General features: G+C 52.1%; 8 protein-coding genes across 8 annotated transcripts; 5 read left to right on the forward strand and 3 right to left on the reverse strand.

Annotated features, from left to right (window-relative positions):
• Nucleotides 1-318: 318 nt before the first annotated feature.
• On the forward strand, nucleotides 319-1991 carry SMAC4_08433 (uncharacterized protein). The gene is made up of 4 exons (XM_003347381.2): nucleotides 319-805; nucleotides 893-1181; nucleotides 1250-1567; nucleotides 1625-1991. Exons 1-4 carry the CDS (start codon nucleotides 362-364, stop codon nucleotides 1900-1902), a joined length of 1329 nt encoding a protein of 442 aa, XP_003347429.1. The 5' UTR covers nucleotides 319-361; the 3' UTR covers nucleotides 1903-1991.
• A 2984-nt stretch (nucleotides 1992-4975) lies between these two features.
• Nucleotides 4976-6952, reverse strand: SMAC4_09686 (uncharacterized protein; the record flags this gene model as incomplete). Its single annotated transcript, XM_024656020.2, has 7 exons — nucleotides 6742-6952; nucleotides 6473-6665; nucleotides 6292-6415; nucleotides 6134-6224; nucleotides 6013-6073; nucleotides 5592-5952; nucleotides 4976-5536 (listed from the first exon to the last, which is right to left on the reverse strand). The coding sequence occupies exons 1-7, from the start codon at nucleotides 6926-6928 to the stop codon at nucleotides 4976-4978; spliced, it is 1578 nt and encodes a 525-aa protein (XP_024510965.1). The 5' UTR covers nucleotides 6929-6952.
• A 1521-nt stretch (nucleotides 6953-8473) lies between these two features.
• SMAC4_09685 (uncharacterized protein) lies at nucleotides 8474-10705 on the forward strand. Its single transcript, XM_003344086.2, has 9 exons — nucleotides 8474-8622; nucleotides 8694-8827; nucleotides 8903-9152; nucleotides 9215-9390; nucleotides 9459-9658; nucleotides 9718-10075; nucleotides 10141-10206; nucleotides 10260-10313; nucleotides 10379-10705. The coding sequence occupies exons 1-9, from the start codon at nucleotides 8482-8484 to the stop codon at nucleotides 10692-10694; spliced, it is 1695 nt and encodes a 564-aa protein (XP_003344134.1). The 5' UTR covers nucleotides 8474-8481; the 3' UTR covers nucleotides 10695-10705.
• A 1099-nt stretch (nucleotides 10706-11804) lies between these two features.
• On the forward strand, nucleotides 11805-12434 carry SMAC4_13765 (uncharacterized protein; the record flags this gene model as incomplete). Its single annotated transcript, XM_066091601.1, has 1 exon — nucleotides 11805-12434. One exon carries the CDS (start codon nucleotides 11805-11807, stop codon nucleotides 12432-12434), a length of 630 nt encoding a protein of 209 aa, XP_065947087.1.
• A 659-nt stretch (nucleotides 12435-13093) lies between these two features.
• SMAC4_09786 (uncharacterized protein) lies at nucleotides 13094-13838 on the forward strand (the record flags this gene model as incomplete). Its single annotated transcript, XM_003343516.2, has 2 exons — nucleotides 13094-13241; nucleotides 13642-13838. 2 exons carry the CDS (start codon nucleotides 13094-13096, stop codon nucleotides 13836-13838), a joined length of 345 nt encoding a protein of 114 aa, XP_003343564.2.
• Nucleotides 13839-14523: 685 nt separating this feature from the next.
• SMAC4_13766 (uncharacterized protein) lies at nucleotides 14524-14727 on the reverse strand (the record flags this gene model as incomplete). Its single annotated transcript, XM_066091602.1, has 1 exon — nucleotides 14524-14727. One exon carries the CDS (start codon nucleotides 14725-14727, stop codon nucleotides 14524-14526), a length of 204 nt encoding a protein of 67 aa, XP_065947088.1.
• Nucleotides 14728-15099: 372 nt separating this feature from the next.
• SMAC4_13767 (uncharacterized protein) lies at nucleotides 15100-16014 on the reverse strand (the record flags this gene model as incomplete). The annotated part of the gene is made up of 1 exon (XM_066091603.1): nucleotides 15100-16014. One exon carries the CDS (start codon nucleotides 16012-16014, stop codon nucleotides 15100-15102), a length of 915 nt encoding a protein of 304 aa, XP_065947089.1.
• Nucleotides 16015-16944: 930 nt separating this feature from the next.
• SMAC4_13768 (uncharacterized protein) lies at nucleotides 16945-20233 on the forward strand. Its single transcript, XM_066091604.1, has 4 exons — nucleotides 16945-17107; nucleotides 17161-17214; nucleotides 17278-18839; nucleotides 18892-20233. Exons 1-4 carry the CDS (start codon nucleotides 16999-17001, stop codon nucleotides 20047-20049), a joined length of 2883 nt encoding a protein of 960 aa, XP_065947090.1. The 5' UTR covers nucleotides 16945-16998; the 3' UTR covers nucleotides 20050-20233.
• The last annotated feature ends 174 nt before the right edge of the window (nucleotides 20234-20407 follow it).

A 20407-nucleotide genomic window follows, 5' to 3' on the forward strand; every position in this document is an offset into this window, starting at 1 on the left:
TGGCGGCATGTCAGACTCAGGTACTACCCTCCTGGTCCCAATTGCAACCCATGTTGCACCATATTCATGCAACAGCATTCATCAGGTTTGCTGTACCGCAAAACCTAAACAAGCGAGCTTAAACTGACGACCAATATTAGCTCACATGCATGGTTCTCGCTTCCAGGAAACGACCCAAGACTTGATTGCCGACGACTTACATCCGCCGTGCATCCGCCTTGTTGGGAAGATGTGTGCGTGTTTTCCCAAGCCAAGCCGTAGATATAACTTGGTACGACCTCTTACAGGAACTTTGGATTGTGCCGTCTTTCTCCGCGCCTGCAACTTGTCAGTGTATCACGACTTGCGATCCCGATCCAAAATGCCAAGCAGCGCCCATGTCAAAGTATCGAACGCCCCCGACAGCAATCAAATGCCACAACGACGTGTCTTGATAATTGGCGCCGGCATTTCTGGCCTTCTCCTCGCTCAAGTCTTGAAGCTCCATTCGATCCCCTTCACTATTTTCGACCGTGAGCCAAGTCCAACAGCTCGAGACAAGAAGGAAAACCTAGGTTGGGGTTTGACCATCCATTGGTCCCTAGCAGCTCTCCGTTATCTCCTACCCGAGGAGTTAGTGCAGAGACTGCCAGAGACTTATGTCGATAGGAAAGCCATTGAGGCTGGGCGAACAGGAACTTTCCCATTCTATGATTTGAGCACGGGGGAGTTGAAGGCTTCTGTGCCAGAGGTGGGAGAAAACAGCAGGGTGAGGGTTGAGAGAAGAAGATTGAGAGAGTTGCTCGGAGTGGGGGTTGAGGTGAAGGTTGGTGCTTCTTGTGTTCCTTGAGGAGATGTACACATGTTTAGAGCAATGAAGATTGATGCTAACCCAAGGGACGAGAGGTTGTAGTGGGATAAGAGTGTCAAGCAGGTTGATACCGGGGAGGAGTTTGTCACTGTGGCATTCGATGATGAAACAGCAACTTCAGGGACTTTGCTCGTGGCTTGCGATGGTGCCAACTCGGTGATTCGCCGTGCCCTTTTCCCGGAAGAGCAGTATCCCAAATACCGGATTCCAGTGAGAGTGATGGGTGTCAGACTCGAGTGTTCGAAGGAAGATATTGAGCCGGTAAGGGCGCTTGATCCGTTTTTCTTGCAAGGGAGTTGTCCTGCGACGAGATCGTATGTTTATGTTAGCGGTAAGAAGGATTCCAGATTCCATCAATGACATCCATTGGGTGTGGCGCTGACATGAACATACCTCTAGTCCTCGATGCCCCTGGAAACAGCCCGAATAAAGGCACAGACAAGTACACTGTGCAAGTGGTTGTCTCATGGCCCATCCGCAGCGGCGTGCTTGGGCAATCATCACCCATCCCGGTTCCCGAAAGCAATGATGAGAGACTCGGGCTTCTCAAGACCTTTGCCGCATTGTGGAGCGAACCTTTCAAGTCACTCGTCTGTAACGCTCCTGGGGACACCGAAGTAAAGCGCCTCGACCTGGCGGACTGGGCACCGCCAAAGGGTCTGCGAAGTGCAGGTCGAGTGACATTTGTTGGTGATGCCTTGCATCCTATGGCCATGTGTAAGTCTGTTGTTGATCGTCACAACTAGAGGGGATTGATCTAATACCTGTGTGTAGACCGTGGTGAGGGCGCCAACCATGCAATATTCGACGTCCTGGAGTTTGCGCAACAGGTGATTTCGCACCTGGAAGACACGACTGCGAAATTGCGGGATGCCATCGACAGGTATGAGGATTCGGTAATTATCAGATCCAGGCCAGCGGTGTTTGCGTCGCGACAAGCATGCATAGATGCGCACTGGTGGGAACGGATTAGAGGGAGCACTCCTCTATTGAGCAGACGAACTCCCAGTATGGAGTTTGAGGAGGGAGACGTTTGCATATGGTCCGACTAAGGAGTGACGGCGAGGCGTTCCTGTTGAAGCTGTAACTATGGGGATGCGAACATGATGTTCGTGGAAAAGCATCGTGATGCGGCTGAGGGAGGAATAACGACAACTCTCCATCACCCAGTCAAGGAAAATTGAAAATCAAGTCGCAGCTTCTGTTCAGTGGTGGGGCTCAGCTCTGTGCCCTAATTAACTCTCGTCATTACATTGTTCTTGCCATCTTCAACCCTCAAAGTCGCTCCTTTCCTAACCTTCTTCAGATCAGCCAACCCCCCTCCCCTCTCCAACCCTTTCAATCCCCACCCGGAACCCTCTGCACAGAATGTCACAATCGCAGATTTTCAGGGCCGCAAGTACATCGATCTCTAAAACCTCAAATGGAAGCATTCCATCGCTTGTAGCTCCTGGTCTTACCAGTAGAGTTGACGCCGCAAACGTTGTTATCGCCAGTGTTCAAGTTGGAGTGTTCGGTGTAGGCAGTGTCCAGGTCAAGGCAGCAGTTTTAGTCATTGTTGCACCTGGAGTTGCTGGCGTAATAAACTTTTTATTTCGGGACTCCTATGGTTGAGTGCGAGGGGTTGATAAGGTTTGAGCTGGCGACTGGGGTGGAGGGCTTCTTGGTGCGAGGTTGAAGTCTGGTGAATTGATGGGTAGAGGTAGGGAGAGACATTGATAGAGGTGTAGGTAGGTAGTGTCATTGAGGAGAGAAAAGAGCGAGAGAGATAACAGGAGTATTATCAGATAAGGAAAAGCGACAGTAAGCACCCTGATCAGTGCCAATTGGGAGCAGATAAAAAAGCAACCCAAACGGCCATAAAGCGTCTATATAAATAACCTGGCTCGTCCGGGACATAATTGATGGGACCCAAAGCCTAACTTCTAAGCCCAGGAAGCCCAAAACAACTGACTAAAGGGATTGCTCAAACTACATGAGGATTATATAACTTGACAATATGCCCTCGTTGGACATCGAACGCGGTAAAATCGCTGATTTGAGTGGTTTTCTGGCCGGATTTGGTGTTTTGAGTGGTGGACTTGGGTGTCATCAATTTTGTCCCAGGCGAGCCTGGCTACCTGGCCTCGGGTCGCGAAAAAGAGGCAAGCGCCTTCTGCACATAGCTAAAAGGAGGGGAGGAATGTGAAGGAAGAGAATGGACAAAAAAGGAAAGTGGAGCAAAAAACATACAACACCAGGGATTCGCTGGTCGTCACCGACCCAACTACTAGTCTGGCCCTCACTGGCTTATCTATGGGAGAGCGGACGGGATCCCGAGTTTTCCAGTGGGTATGGTCGTATGTGGTAGATTGATCCACAACCAGGTCCTATGATCCCCAATACCGGTATTTTCTGGCCTGTGCCCCTTTTTGCTTTCTTTTCCGTCATGACCCTTTGATCGACTGAACACTCAACGATCGTAAGTGAGGAACAGCCAGACACATATCACAGAACGTGCAACTGGTAAGGAGACCACAAGTTTGCCCTCTGTCCTTTGTATTATGTGGTTCACAAACCAAGTTGGGTCATGGGATTCATAGGAACAACCGGCGTCTGTCCAGAGCAGAGGTCGCAAGCGCAAGCACCCAACCGGACACGCGGTCGAGGGAGATCCAGACCCAGATGCAAAGCGACACCGGAAATCTCTTCCACACCCTACAGAAGACGCATTTGGCCAGCCAGCGGTTGGCAGCGGCGCCCATAAACACACTGACCCAATTGCTTTCTGGGTGAAGGAAGAGCGCTGGCCAGAGGAGAAGGACTGGCCGGAAGCAAGGCTTGGTGGGCCGCAAACAAGCCAGAGTCTTATGCAGACTACCAGTTAGGGGTCTTTATTAAGCTGAACGACGAACTAAAAGAGTTGGACAGACGCTCGTTATACACCACCTCCTCGCGGCCAGGTCTGGCCACGGTGCTTTCAAGAACTATCACGAAAGGTTCGAGCATAAGGATGCGCTACTAACATGCTATCGTGGCAGCTGAAAGACCCCCTTCCACCCCTTCCACTGCAGGAAGGCATATGCGACTTCTCCGGTCACAAGCGAAGCGGCTGCTCGGGAGAATCTCTCCCTTGCTATTGGAATTTACTGGCTGCGCTTCATCGCCGGGATCTAGACCTCGCACTTCTTTCCGTGGACTTGCACGAGAAAGGCATGGCAGCAGGCACTCTGGCAACAGCACATTGACGATGGTGGCACCGCTGACAGCCTTACGGGGTTTTTACGGAGTAAAGGGGTGGAGGTTGGCCATGGCCACGATATTGAGAGGGTTACGGTGGACTTGGACAGGCTAGTTCATCGTGTAAGGAGACGGGAGGGGGCTTTGCGGGAGGAGGGAGAGTGAGAAAGAGAACGGGGAGGAGTGATTTTCCCCTTTCTTATGTCTTTTCCTTTGTTCTACAGGTCCTGCCATAGACTGGCGGCTCGCCCACTGGGTGATTAGACTGGAGGTGTTGGGCCGCGTTTACGCTATGGGCAACACGTGATTTACACTGGCAATAGGCCTCGGTTTGCCCTCGTATTAAAGGGTTTGGTGGACAGTTAGGACACTGCTCTTATTTTTGTATGCTAGATTCACCGATGTGGCACGTCTCATGCCCTACGGGAGGCGGAAGTAGACGTTAAAAATAACAACAACAACAACAACAACGCCCATGGATGCTGGTGAGCCCAGAGATGCAAATCATGCAGTGAGACATTGTTATCAGGTTACTTGGTGTGGCTGATGGCTTGATGTAGCGATTGTAGACATCGAATGTGAGCAACGACGACACGTTGGCTATATTGGAGCCCAAGTTACTGCTACAACGCAATCGGGGGCCGTGAGACTTACTAGGTGGTGCTGTAGTCTAAAGTTCAGAGGCTATAAGAGGGTCTTGGAAGTCAGTTGCCCCGGCAACGAGTGTGGATATCAAGCCCCTTTTTGGGTAATTTACCACTTATTCGTAAGATTAGGTACACAATGTCATCAAAAGCCCACTGCGCCCGGTGGAATGCGGGAAATAAGCGCAAAGCCATGTTGTTTTCGTGTCTCTGGTACATCAAATCTTGGACTAGCTTCCACATGACCATGCCTTTTCCTTGGTTAAACGACCTGCGCAGCAACAGAAATGGGACTCGGAAGATGAACCGCAATGACCTCCACGCCGGTTTCGTTCCTGACACGAAAACTGCTGTCCGACTTCTCTCTCAATCTTCTCAGCGCCTTGAACCCGCCTCTGATACTATCCGCCTCATGTCCCTTAGCCCTGAGAACACTCGTCGCCACCCTCGCGCTATCCCCATCATAGCAAAGAAGCAAGATTCGTCTGCCGCGAAGCAGATCTCGGAGCTCCTTGCTCGGCGCCTTGAATTTCTCCTCCAGCCTCTTCCAGAGAGACTCCAGAATGTACGGTTCAGAGAAGGGACCAGGCGTGTCCTCGTGGACAAAAGGCACATTGACCGAGCCCGGGAGGTGAAAGTCGTGGAAGTCGAGCGGCTGCCGGAAGTCGACGATGGAAGTTTGAGGCTGGGGCTTTACCTTGGATGTAATCGGCACCAGCGCGCTTGCCAGGGCGTCGTCCTGTGTGAAGAACAAGTCGAGAGCATCGGCAGGTTCCTTCTCCCATCTATCGTCGTACCTGTGAAGGTCCACCTTGGTCAAGTGCTAGAAACTCGGTTAATTTCCTGTCACACACCCCTAAAGACCTCTGTGAACTTACCTCATTATTGATCGTGGGGAAGTACTCAGCCCCCAGCTTGTCAAAGTACTCGTTGATGTACTGATACGGCAGATCACAGCACAGGAAGACGCAATGAAGCTCGCCGTCCTCGCCCGCCAGCTCGGCGAGCGATCCATCGGCCTTGCGCCTGGCGATGAACTGGTAAAGGCCCTTGAGGTTGAAGCCGGATGACGGACCGCAGACGAGACCCTCGCGGCAGAGGCTGAGAGACAGCGAGAAGGAGTCGTGCGAGCCGACCTCTTCCATGTGGTCCACGGATGACTTCCAGGGGAATTGTACGGGGGCCAGGAGCGCATGTGAGCGCGGGCCCGGAACGCGGTCGCCGGATGCGGTGCATACTCTGTAATCATGATGCGGTCAGCTTGCGCTCCCCTCGACGACTCGGGCGACATGGACATACCCGACACGGTACACAGTAGGCTTGGCATTCTTGAAGTACGTTCCCAACCCCGTCATGGTTCCTGCGATATCCCATTAGATGTACAGTCCTAGAGATGACTGAGCCTGCCTAAGGTACCTACCTGAGGTTCCCATTCCTGCGCATAGCACGTTGATCTCCGGTAGCTGCCCGAGGATTTGCGGGCCCGTCCACCGAATGTGCGCCTTCCAGTTCTAATTCCATGTCTCGGAGTCAGCAGCTGTTGGTATGGCCTTAACCTTGTCTTTCTGGGGAACCAACGTCGTCATTGTCATATTGATTCGGGTTTATCTTGGAGTCGTCTTCCTTGGCTTGCCTCTCGGCAGCCCGGATGCCTCCCCGCTCGTCATCAGGCTCGGGTTGCGACGGACCGCCAAACAGTGTTCTGCCCACGGCGTCAGTTCAGACCGAAGTTGCAGGAATCACTGGCACTTCACCATACATGTCGAGGCCAAAAAACTGCATCAACTGGAGCTTGGCCGGGGATGTCTTGTTGCTCAAATATGCTCGAACATCACGAAGATTGTGAAAGACGCGGGCGATCAGCGACATGGAAATCACGGTAGACCCCGAGCTGTACTCGATAACCGTCTGCGTCTTGCCCTTCTCCACACTATTCTCGAGAAGATTCAGAGCTTGCATGTGGGTTGATTCGTTAGTCCCGCCATCCGACGGCGGCCGTGCAGCAGGAATCAGGATAGGTTCACCAACCTGGCATCGATTTGACGTTATTTGCAGGATGCATCGACATCATCTTTGCGTATATGCGGACGCCATCCCGGCGGTACGGGTTGAGGCAGTCGGGTATCTCAACCAGGGGTAGCGGCGGTGACGACTCTGGGTGGAAGTAGCTCCGGACGGAGTCGGGTCCCCTGTACACGTTCAAAGGATTTGCCATGGTGGAAGAGCTTTGCTGTTAATCTGCCGAGTATATGAGAAGGTTTTGCAACAAAACTGCGGCATAAGCTTTTATAACAGGGGCGACTGCTCTAGGTACTGAAGTATCTAGGACTGGAGAGCATATGTACGTACATATCAGGCCGAGGGATCGTCATATTAGGCACGTCACTCGGAAAGGGGCAGCTGCTCATCCTATGGAACGAGATGCATATCAAGCAGATTCTTCACGCCGACTGTGATCTCGCGCCTCCGGAGCAGGTCTTGAGCCTATTGATCCTCCCGAGACTCAGGCCCGAACTCGTCTCCCCCCACGCCAACACCTTGCTACTGACTCTCCCACTGGGCGATTCGATTATAAGTGTTGGGCCGCGTTTACGCTATGGGCAACACATGATTTACATTGGCAATAGGCCTCGGTTTGCCCTCGGATTAATGGTTTTGGTGGACAATTAGGGCACTGCTCTTAATTTTGTATGCTAGACTCACCGGTGCGGCACGTCTCATGCCCTACGGGAGGCGGAAGTAGACGTTAAAAATAACAACAACAACAACAACAACAACAACCCTTGCTACTGACGAGCTAGTATGAGCTGGGTAATCCGAGCATATTTCGCATACATGTATACCGATCATATCAGACCCCTAAAAGTCGAAGACGCCACTGGCTAGTCTCGCCTGTCAAAAGAAGGCAACTGTCGCGCTAGACCTTGCCATCCGGGTGCACATATGATCTTCACCCGCGGAGAAAAGGTCCCACCGGCAGCGTAGACCTTGATGGTTGCGAGGCACATCGACGTCGCACTACAAAAGTTGTTATGAAGAATGCCTAAGGTACCTATCCAGCCCCCCCGTTGAATAATGTCGCTCATCCCGTACCGACACCTCGCTTAGGTGACTGCGCGCCGATTTACGCTAGTTTGCATTACTTTGTGTCCCTCAAGGTCCGGCAGTGCGGGTTGATCGGAGCCTTGCATAAGCTTATTCCGGCGTCATCACGTCGATCCCTGGCCATTAAGGTGCCAATATCCCGGTCCTCGCTCCACCGTCTACCGCCAACCCGGAACTAGAACGATGATCGAGGCTCTCGAAGGGTTAGGCGGAGAAACAAAGCCGGGGGAGGAAAGGGTGGCGCCCTCGACCGAATTTTATACGCGATTTTCTTCTTCTTCTTGGTCATGTTGATCTTGGGGACATCAAGGACGCCGTGGCCATCAAGGGACACCAGCCATCAAGGAACACCGGCCATCAAGGGACACCGGCCATCAAGGGACACCGGCCATCAAGGGACACCGGCCATCAAGGGACACCGGCCATCAAGGGACACCGGCCATCAAGGGACACGCTTGTTGTCGCTCGTCATTAGCTAAGCCAAGCCTTTTGCGATGAGATGCGTGGGACAGAGTCAAGTAGGAGCGGTATGGCGACATTTTGCCCCGAACGACAGGGCTTACTCAACAACAAATCAGGACTCGTGGGAATTTCGTGGTATTTGAAAGAGGAGGGACAAGAATTGTGCGCCGTCTGAATCTTCAGTTACCACCAGCACCGAACATGGACAAAGAAACCAACACCCCCGACGAGGTCTTGGGGTCAGCTGAGGAGTCCAATGTGGCGAGCAAAACGTCTAATGACACCAAGGCCCACGAGTTCAATGAGCAGACCAACTATGTCCCAAAGAGAACTATCATCACGGTATGGTGTTCCTACCCCGTCGCACACTACTTGAAACATGAATGGAAACGAGCACAGACTGACCATGGCAGATATTCCTCGCCTGCGCGGGCGTCGACCTTTTGGCACTCATAGACCAAACCACGCTCGCGACCAGCTTGTACATCATCGGCAACGCCCTGGGGTCCACCTCGCAGGTCTCGTGGATAGCCAACGGTTACTTCATGTAGGATTCCTTCCACCTTCGCGCAAACCTACCAGTACGTCCACGTCCATAGCGCTAACCAGACACTGGATCCAGAACCTCAACCGTCGGCCAGCTGCTGTACGGGCGGCTGTCGGACATTTGGTCGCGCAAAGTCATCCTCCTCACCGGCCTCGCCATATTCTTCCTCGGATCCCTGGCCTCGTCGCTGGCGCAGTCTGTGCTGCAGCTGACGATATTCCGTGCCTTTACTGGCATCGGCGGCGGCGGGCTGATGACGGTCGCCCAGCTGATTGTGAGCGATGTGGTCCCGCTAAGGGAGAGGGGGAAGTACCAGGGCATTATCGTGAGTTACCTATCTTATTCTTGGCCATCTAACCGCAGCATCTGATAATGATAATGAAAAAGGGTGCCGTAGTGGCTATTGCCAATGGTATCGGCCCCGTGATTGGCGGTGCGCTGTCGTCCAAGTCGGAGGACTCGTGGCGATGGATCTTCCGCATCAACATGCCCCTGACTGTGCTTACCACTCTGGCCGTGGTGTTCTTCATGCCGCTGAAGAAGGTCCGGGGTGACTGGAAAGTGTAAGTTGAGTACCTATTCTCCTGAGAGATAGGGTAGCGTTATGTATCGCGCTAACCGACCCTCGCAGGAAGCTCAAGGCAGTGGATTTCATCGGCATCTTGGTGGCCTTGGCCGGCACGATAGTTCTGATGTTGGGGCTCACCTGGGGTGGAGGTGAATATCCCTGGGAGTCAACTCATGTGATCACGACGCTGGTTACCGGTTTTTTGGCGTGCGTCGCCTTTGTATTATGGCAATGGAAGGGTCCACAATACCCTCTTGTTCCCCGTGGGTCTTTCCTCTCACCTTGACCACCAGACATGTTTCAAGTTCCTGACATTCGGCAGTCCACATCTTCAAGTCCAAGATCGTGAACGGGGCTTGCATCACCATGGCAATCAACGGTTGGAACTTTGTCGTGCAAGTCTACTACATCCCGTCCTTCTACCAGCTGGTGTACGAGTACTCAGCGACGAGGGCCGGTGCCATGCTGCTGCCCGTCACGTTGGTCCAGACGGCAAGCAGCACTCTGTCTGGTCTTGTGGTCCACTGGGTCGGTCGCTATCGCGAGTCCATCCTTTTCGGGTGGGTTTGCTGGGCCGTTGGCCTGGGCTTGATGTCAACCCTTGATGAGACCACCGGGGTTGGGAAGCAGATCGGGTACTCGGTCCTCATCGGAGTAGGCGTTGGGAACACGTTGCAGCCGTGAGTCTAGTCTGGCTTGTGTCTTGGTCCCCGATTCTTAACTATGTCACTCTAACATTCAAAAGTGCTTTGATTGCCGTCCAGGCGGGCGTGGTTAGACGTGACATGGCTGTCGTCACCTCATTCCGCAAGTAAGTCAAGGTACGCGGGCCCCAACATGACATATGCTTACCAGTTCATGCAGTTTCGTCAGAAATCTTGGCGCCACCATTGGCCTCGCCGTTTGTGGAACAATCATGTGAGCTTGATACTTACATGTAGCGTCGTGTATACCTGGAGTGCTAATACAATCATGTCTGGTAGCAATAATGTTCTGGTTGGATCTTTGGGGTCTCTCGACATCGACCATGACGCATCCAAAACTCTTTTAAGTAACCCACAGATGTACCTAGGGACCGTCTCCGAGGCCGAAGCCGACAGAATCCGTGGTGTCCTGATTCCCGCGTATAGAAAGGGGTTCCGCATCATATTCATAACTGGGGCAGCTCTTTGCGCACTGGCGTTTGTCATTACCTTCTTCATGCTGCCTCAGGTCGAATTGTCTCGCCCAGATGATGAGAAGCTCAGGGAGGAGGGGCGCAAGGAGTATGAGGATAAAAAGCGACCAGATTCAGCATAGACCGTAGTCTCGACAACTTCACCTCTTTCTATCCCACTTCTTGCTTTCATGGTGTAAGAATAGATGTAGAAACTCGGACGTGGATGGCGCGGTCAGAAATCCAAAGCCACTGATACCTCGGCAAATCGAACGGCGCCGGGGCCCTGAGCGTGTGGATGCACAACCCGAAGCGGATCACGTTCCTTCTGGGGTATGAGACAGAGGGGTAAGGGTACGAGGGGCCAGCTTTAAAGATTGAGGCCGGGGTTACTGTGCGTGAGGTTTACGAGGCGGCTACGTCCGGGGAGGAGGTGTGACAAGGGCAGTATTCTGGGCTTGGAACAGTAGTTCAATTCAGCTGATAAACTACTTTGGTCCCGAAGGCCTTGCTGATCCTTTCAACCTTCATGAGAAGGTCGGGCCTTAAGGCCTTCTTATACCAAAGAAGGTTGGTACGTACCGAGCCCTGTGTGCCAGGCATCGGCGCGAGTCTATCTAGTTCATCTGCCTACAAGTAGATCTTCTGAATGCCAGCCTTCGTCCAGTTGCCCGTCGGTAATTCCGGTCGGTGGTTTAATTGATGAAAGTCGCCGGCGGATGTCCGTGTGGCATTCTGTCGGTAATTCCGGTCGGCAGTTTGACTGATGAATGTCACCGGCAGTATGGCGAGGTTGGGTTGATGTCAAGCATTGAGGCTCTATTGAACTTCAAACCCAGGAGTGTAGGCAGATGTCCGTGTGACAGGTAGCTGGAATAGTAGCGCATCATCGAATCGCTACCATTGCAGAAATACGGAAGGGACTGCAGTTCCCAACGGCTCACCGATTTCAGAACAGGGCGGACGACCCTTCATTGGCTTCAACAAGCACTAGTATATCGGGCAATAAGCGCAAGTCGTCATCTAGCGCCACCGACACCGTATCTGGATCTAATAAGAGGCAGCGATCCGATAGCCAAAAGCTAATTCGAAAGCTGAGCATCCAGCTGTCGTCGTCGACAAGCAAGACCAAACCGACCCTATCTGTGCCTAGCGAGGACCTGTGGGAAGATCGGATCTATTCTTGCCTCGTCATCTCACCAGCCGGCCATGTCATCAGCGAGTTTCGGACAATCGAGCAACTCCTAGAACCAATGCGAGATGCGATCAAGGCGCACCAATCTCTCTTCCTCACTGGCAAAATTCTCCACCGCGACATTTCTCCAAACAACATCATCATCACGGACCCTGAAACAGCAGATGGCTTCAAGGGAATGCTGATTGACCTTGACATGGCTAAAGCACAAAATAGCGGCCCAAGCGGAGCGCGACAAATAACTGGCACGATCCAGTTCATGGCGATTGAAGTATTGCGCAACATCGACCACACATATCGTCATGACCTCAAATCGTTTTTCTATGTCCTTCTTTGGATGTGTGGGTGCCAGTCATGGCATAACGGATTTTCCGGCAACAAGAAGGCGCCTCAGGAGAGCGTTTTTCAGCAATGGGAGATCGGAAGTTTCAGTCAGATTGTTATGAATAAGAAAGGTAACATGTCCATTAATTTTGAGATAGTTCTGGAGGAGTTTCCAGAGAAGCTCAAAGCTTTGGAACCGCTTTGTTGGAAAATTTGTTGGAAAATTAGGGATATTCTTTTTCCCTATCACGAAAAGGGAATCATTATCGGAACTCCCGAAGGAGATCTAGAGCAGCTCTATAGACCTATCATAGCAGCTTATGATGAGGCCATCACTGATCTATATAGATTACAACACAGGTGATGTCAGTATCAAAGCATAGCTTGATGTACGTATCACAAATGGAATAGAAATTGAATAAAACTTATGGCTGTGTTGAATTGTTCTCGGTTTATAATATACATAAGCCCGGGTTTTTTTTTTTTTTTTTTCTTCCTCCTGCAATAAAACGTCTTGGCGCCAAGTGTTAGTACTAACGCCTGGTTGCCCGCAAAATACCTAACACCCGAGGCGGCTACACGGAAGAATCTCTCCCTTGCCATCGGTATTTACTGGCAACAATTTGTTGCTAGAATCCAGACCTCGCACTTCTTTTCGTGGACTTGCACAAGGAAGGCTTGGCGCCAGACACTCTGGCAGAAGCACACTGACGACGGAGGCATCGCTGACAACTTCACCGGGTTGGGTGCGGCCGGTCTCCTTGCATAAAACAGTTCACGGAAGGCACTGGCAACGGCTTTCAATGAGAGCAAACACCTGCCGGCAGCGGCAAAGATGGGAATCGCCCTTGCGAAACGTACCTTCCTTTTTATACAACTCCCACCAACGTCATGCATTCCATCTCCGTCTCCTTCTCCATTTCGCCTTCTCATCTTCTCCCAGTTTCCCTTCCTCCCCATTGTCACCTTCTCCGCCTTCTCAACAATCATCGTCCTCTCTGTCATCGACACAGCCATCACGCCATGGAGAAATCATCCGAAATCATTATCACCGCCCCGAGTCCTGACGCTCCAGCGAACTATTCTGTGGATCCCGAAATCCAGGATTTCTTCACCAAAACTTCTGCCACCCGCGCAGCCTGCGACGCCAAAGCAAAGGAGCTTGTCGACGGTGGCGAGGTAGTCCCAGTCGATGTGCAAGGCGCATGCAGCTACGCCGTCTACGCAGGACCTGGCCTGCAATACGTCGTCCAGTTCCGCCTCGAGTCGCTGGCGCTCGAGACCGAAATCAGCTGCCTGGCCACTGAGATTTACGGATCACTGGTGCCGAAGGTGTCTTTCATGGGCAGGTTAGGCGAACATGAAGAAAAGCAGGCACTGCGCGTCTACTTGATGACCCGAGTACGTGGAGTGACACATTTGGATTTATCTTGGCTCGTGGCTTCCCGGAGATAATTGTGTCTGGCGAAGGAACTTGATGGAAAACATCGCGCGGTAAGCCTCGGCCGGCGAAATTAATTTTGCCATAATACTAACTCAATGTCTGCAGCTTCATGGCCCTGTCATGGAAGGCTCCTCAGCCCGTTGGCCCAGAGTACCGCGACAGGTTACGAGAAACCTACGTTGCCGACCTCGAACTCTTAAATACTTCGCTGCCGTCTCGATTCCGACCCATCATCCAGACCTGCCTCGACCATATAGACGACATACTCTCCCTACCCATGGTCCTCCTCCACCAAGACTTCGGCACCTGCAACATCATAGTTGACAAAGCCACCTGTCACCTCGTGGGCGTCATTGACTGAGCGGAAGCAGAAGTGTGTCCATTCGGACTCGACCTTTACTCTCTCCGGTTTCTGTCCGGGAAGCTTCACCTGCGCAACGGGTGGACACGATACGACGACTACCATGCGTTGCAGGATACCTTCTGGGAGAGATTCAAACAGGAGGTCGGCGACTTATCAGACCATCAGCTTCAAACGATCAAACTTGCCAGGGCTCTGGGTCTGCTACTGTCGTTTGGATTCACCAGTCGGCTTGCCAATGAGCCGAAGCCAGTGCCTATTCCCGATGACGAGCATGGACGTTACAATATGATGTCTTTGGATGGATTTCTGATCAATCCGGGGACAAAGTTCGATCTCTAAGCGGAGGCCAGAAGACTATGGTTGGAATAAGCAGCAGTGAGGACGTTGGCCCTTCAAGACTTGTTGCACAGCCGACAATGTCTTGACAAACTACTTGGGCGTTTCCCAGATCACACCCTCAGACCCTCTTATTTTCCTCCATCCTTCCCTTCCGTGGCAGGAGGGGAGGCCACATTGTCTACATGAACCCCGCCTGCTAGTACTTGGGCCACTGCGGTACGGCTGACGGATGCCCGTAAAGTGGCGCATTGTATTGGTTTCCAGCGGTGTTTTTGTTTGTTTGAACTCCTGCACCCATGTTGAAGTTCATAAACCCGGCTCCCGAGTTGTGAAACTGATCCCGTCCGACATACCACCCATTTTCCCGAGTCGCACTCCTCTCATCGGGAGAAGATGAATCGGTCGACGACCCTCCACCAGACGGCAGCAGCAACAGAAGCTCCTTCGCGTATGCCGCCGCCGTTGCTGCCGCATAGCCCTGCCACTTCTTATTCTTGTGCGAGTCGGCATAGTCGCAAACTCCCCGGATCACCTGTGACAAGGGCAGTGTTCTGGGCTTGGAACAGTAGTTCAATTCCGCTGATAAACTACTTTGGTCCCGAAGGCCTTGTTGAATCCTCTCAAGCCTTTCATCCAGGCTGGACTTCCTGGCCTTCTTATGCCAAAGCCTTCCTTCCTTCTACTAGGTACGTACATCTCCCTATCGGCCTAATCTGGCCGCAAAGCCACAATGCATCTATCTAGTGTGCACTATTGTGCTTACATGTGGGTCTTCCTAAATAGCTTCCTTCAGTGTTCTTCCTTCATGGCCTGGCTAGCGCGGCCTAGCGTGGAGGCAGTGCAGGCGGCAGTTGTGTCGTTGGCTGGAATACGCCGAAGGCGCTAAGGGTACTGAGGGGATTCCGGGTAAGTCGTGCCGTTGGAGGAACAGACTTCCCGAAGGTGAGTGTAGCATAGTTGCTTGAGACATCCAGCCCTGTGGCAAGGCTTGGGGTTCAGCCGTGCGGCTCTTGGGGAGATTAGTGGTATTGTCGAATGTCCGTGTGACATCACCAGACCCTGGTAGTCGCTCATCACGCCCGCGGCTTCCATCTCAAGACAGATGATTTTGTGCTTCGCGTAGAGGTCATTCCTCTTGGCGCTCGACCTGACAACCGTATTGGCCGAGCCAATGTTGCCATAGTGGATATGGGGTTGGTCACTCTTCCGATCGGCTCTTTTGCCTCGGCCTTTGCGCACCTTTGCTCGCGTCGTATCACAAAGACCTTGACAGAATCTTCCCCTGTCCGGATGAGGATAGTTGTCCTCAAAGAGATAATCATATTTGGCTCCAGGATCCTGATAAGCCTGTCGCGAACGCTCATTCAAGCGCTCCCGTAAGTCTTTCAGGTACTGCGGGATCTTACTTCCCACCACCTGCATATGCACAGTTTGCAGATTGTTCACCGCAGTGAGCAGAGCAGCAGACGGGTGAAGCGTGTGTTCTTTGACGGTCAATTCTTTCTCGCCCTCCCACGCACCGAACTCGTAATGCGTCACACCTCCTCTTCCTTGCTGGGGAACGCCGACGACGATATCGCCCAAGACGATCTGCTCCTGCCTATCTGGACCGTAGCAGGGCATCCCGCCTGCAATGCCAACCACCAGGACGTGTTTGATGTTGGGAAACGAGCGGCGCATGTTGGCAAGAGCCGTAGCGGCTGGTTCGATACCCATGCGTGGGCACACAACCATCACGACGAAGTGCGAGCCTATACGTCCGACGTGGTAGAGGACATCGTCGTCGGGAATCTCCATTGTTGTCGGGTCCTCTTAACATTCCGACCGCAGCGGTGAGTTCCAAGGGCAAGGGGGTGATCCAGCCGACTGTGTATCGAGAAGTGTCGTGTGAGGGGTCCATTTCTGCAGATGTTGACGTCAAACCTGGCTATAAAAAATGAAGAACAACACTGTCTCGAGTTGCAAAGATCCCAAGCACAGGTCGAAAGTACTGAGGGTTTCAACATCTACTCGGGGTATTAAAGGCAAGGCGCAACGTGGAGAGGGGTGGATTGAGGCTTAGCTCTTGTAACCTTTGCTCTCAGAGTGAGCGACGTTGCTAAACGCCGTCGGATTGGTGGCCTCACATACCTCCACCCACCATGATGGGAAATATGGAGGGCATCCAGACCAGACAATCCCCTCTTGGCCAGGTGACCCTTCAAGCCTAAGTGTTTTATCTTCGGTGCGGAGTTCTTCTTTGAAGCTTCTGATTGGCCGAATTTGCTTAGGACCTTTCTCGCAGTGACGGTGATCTCAGTCTAGGAGAGTGGCGTCTTACTTACAGTTGTGGGGGCAGGCGTTGCATTCAGCTTTCCCCGAAAGGATATCTTCACACTACCAATGGCACATGCGATTGGTGGCCGACCCACGCCAGACTGGGAATTTGGGCATTAATAGGTAGTGTCCATTGGGCATCTTGACACCTAGGCTGATCTGAAAGGCCGGGCGTCAACAGCTGATGCCGCAAATGTGCACATTCGCTAGCACATCCGCCATCCCACAGCTTTGAGACCACCTTTGGTTGGGGATGAGTCTTCTGAGCTGCAAACCAAAGTTTGGGGATACTACACCTTTGATATTTTGGTCGGCTAACCAGTTGGTCAATACTCATTTTTTCGTTTCGTTCTGTCAACCCCTCGCTTTCTCCCTGAACATTGCAAGACGATCAACTCCTTTAATTCCACATGTTTGATCTTGTAAGCGAGCATTATACACCTCCCGAAGCTCAATCCCTGCGACATGTCTTTCTACAATTCTGGTTCGGGTTTCTCCAACGCCAATACCGGCCCTGGGCCTCAGTATAACAACAACGCCGCCGGGACTCAACATAACCATAACTACTATGGACGTAGGTTTCCATTATGGGTGATGATGGTATGGGCCTGTGCTAACATCCCATAGCTTCTTATTCTGGAACGGATCAAGAACCTGAGCGTCTCAAACGTGAGAAGGAAGGTCAGTACACTGATTCATCACCACGTCTTCATCATGGCTGACTGGGACGCTATGCAATGTCAGAGAAGGACCAGCAATGTCTGAAGGACTTGCGCATTACCAATCCTCGCGATGATAAAGTCCGCATTGAACGGACCAAAGGCGGCCTTTTGCAAGACTCGTATCGTTGGGTCCTCAATAACGCTGACTTTCAACAATGGCGTGACGACTCACAGCACCGATTGCTCTGGATCAAGGGCGACCCCGGCAAAGGGAAGACTATGTTGTTGTGCGGCATCATCAATGAGCTGGATCAAGGCAGTACTGCCAACGCGCACCACTGCAATGTGGCCTACTTCTTCTGCCAAGCTACCGACTCTCGCATCAACAATGCAACTGCCGTACTGCGCGGCCTAATCTACGTACTCAGTGACCAGCAGCCATCTATCCTCTCACACGTGCGCAGTGAGTACGACCGTGCAGGCGAAGGGCTCTTCAAAGATCCAAATACGTGGGACGCCCTATCGAGAATCTTCACCAATATCCTACAAGACCAAGACCTCCGAACGACCTACCTGATCATCGACGCACTTGATGAGTGTGTCGAAGATCAGTCACAGCTTCTTGGCTTAATCGCCCAAGAACCATCTGGATCTTCTCAAGTCAAGTGGATCGTCTCGAGTCGTAACTGGCCGCGAATCGAGAAAGGATTGAGAGTTGCTACAACCAAATTAATCGTATCCCTGGAGCTAAATGCAAAATCCGTCGCGACAGCTGTCGATGCATTTATTCGGTACAAGGTGGACCAACTGAAGGAGTACGGTCTTGCTACGAAAAGGGCCGTTTATGATTATTTGCACTCCAACGCGCAAAATACGTTCCTCTGGGTGGCGTTGGTCTGCCAAGCGCTTGCAGACGAAGAGGTCGAGGAATGGCATATCCAAGAGATCCTACGCACGTTTCCACCCGGGCTGGATGCGCTATACGCGCGAATGAAACAGATTATAATAAGCCTACCACGGGATTCCGGTCTTTGCAAAGACATTCTTGCCGTTGCCGCAATTGTTCACCGACCAATCAGTCTTCATGAATTAGCCACGCTCATTAAGCTACCCAATAATATTCGCAACAATCCTGAATTCCTGGAAGCGATCATAGGGCTTTGCGGCTCGTTTTTGACTCTTCGAGACCAGACTGTTTATTTCGTCCACCAATCCGCCAAGGAATTTTTACTTGGAAATGCCTCTGATAAAGCTGGCAACCAAGGTTGGGAGACATTCAAGTGGATTTTTCCTTTTGGGAAAGAAGATGTGAACTATACCATCTTCTCGAGGTCACTTGATGCTATGTCTACAACACTGCGACGCGACATATACGGCTTAAGGGCACCGGGATTTCCGATTGACAAGGTCCAAGTACCGAATCCAGACCCGCTAGCGACGGTGCGGTACTCGTGCGTCTACTGGGTTGATCACCTATACGACTTGGTTTTCAGTCCGAACACAAACCGGAATGATCTTTTACAGGACAACAGGGTTGTCTATACATTCCTCAAGACGAAGTACCTTTACTGGCTGGAAGCTCTAAGTCTACTCCAAGCTATGCCTGCGGGCGTTGTTGCTATTAGAAAGCTCGAGAGCCTACTAGTAAGTATAAGTCTAACTCCACCTAAGGAACTTGGTCTAACTGAAGATACAGGGAGGTAATGATCAGTCGCAGTTGTCAAAGCTTGTTTGGGATGCTTACCGGTTTGCTCTATCAAATAAGTCAATAATAGAGCAAGCTCCACTTCAAGCATACATATCAGCGCTTGTATTTGCTCCAAGCAGGAGCTTGATAAAGAGAAATTTCAAAGGAGAAGAACCTGAATGGATTCAAACGAAGCCGGCTGTGGAATTGGACTGGAATGTCTGCCTCCAAACCCTCGAAGGCCATAGCGGCCACGTTGAATCCGTGGCCTTCTCGCCGGATGGCCAGCGGCTGGCGTCCGGTTCAGAGGACTACACGATCAAGATCTGGGATCCGGCGTCGGGGAGCTGCCTCCAAACCCTCGAAGGCCATAGCGGCCGGGTTTACTCCGTGGCCTTCTCGCCGGATGGCCAGCGGCTGGTGTCCGGTTCAGAGGACTACACGATCAAGATCTGGGATCCGGCGTCGGGGAGCTGCCTCCAAACCCTCGAAGGCCATAGCGGCAGGGTTGACTCCGTGGCCTTCTCGCCGGATGGCCAGCGGCTGGCGTCCGGTTCATATGACCACACGATCAAGATCTGGGATCCGGCGTCGGGGAGCTGCCTCCAAACCCTCGAAGGCCATAGCGGCACGGTTTACTCCGTGGCCTTCTCGCCGGATGGCCAGCGGCTGGCGTCCGGTTCAGAGGACAAAACGATCAAGATCTGGGATCCGGCGTCGGGGAGCTGCCTCCAAACCCTCGAAGGCCATAGCGGCACGGTTTACTCCGTGGCCTTCTCGCCGGATGGCCAGCGGCTGGCGTCCGGTTCAGAGGACTACACGATCAAGATCTGGGATCCGGCGTCGGGGAGCTGCCTCCAAACGATTCCTACTACTACTAGGATAACCAATATCTCGTTTGATCCTACCAATCGCTACTTACGTACCAACGCTAGACATATTAAAATAGCTACAGAAACTACCGAACGCCAAGTTGTACTAGATAACTCAGAAAGCCATAGCTATAACTTGGGACAGGATAAGTCTTGGATTACTTGCAACGGCCAGAACGTACTTTGGCTACCACCAAATTACCGACCGTCTTGGTGTTATGTCCAGGGACAGATGATATCCTTCATCTGCGCATTGGGACAGATTTGGTTTATTGGCGTCTCGCAAGACATATAGTTTATTCCATTTCGTTCTTAATTCTTGTCTCTTTATTTCTTTTTTCTAGCGTGCCACCAGAAGGGTCTGGGAGGACAGGTAAATTTATAGGAATTTTGTAAATTCTGGTACCTTCTACTGTTGTCAAGATGACGTATTCTATTATGAAGAAGCAAGACTGTTCCATCCTTGACTCTTCTTTTGCAGGTGCCTGTGCGATCCAGATGCCACGGGATTAACCCATGACTGCCCAATTTTCACCGGGTTAGCCTGTGACATTGTCGCACTGCACGTCCGCGCACACGGACTGGCCTGGCTGGGCTCTCGCCCATATAGCCAGTCCTTCACGCACATCCTCCTTTTCTCTCCGCACAGCGCA

This window comes from Sordaria macrospora, chromosome 5 (assembly GCF_033870435.1).
Source record: "Sordaria macrospora chromosome 5, complete sequence".
Taxonomy (NCBI): domain Eukaryota; kingdom Fungi; phylum Ascomycota; class Sordariomycetes; order Sordariales; family Sordariaceae; genus Sordaria; species Sordaria macrospora.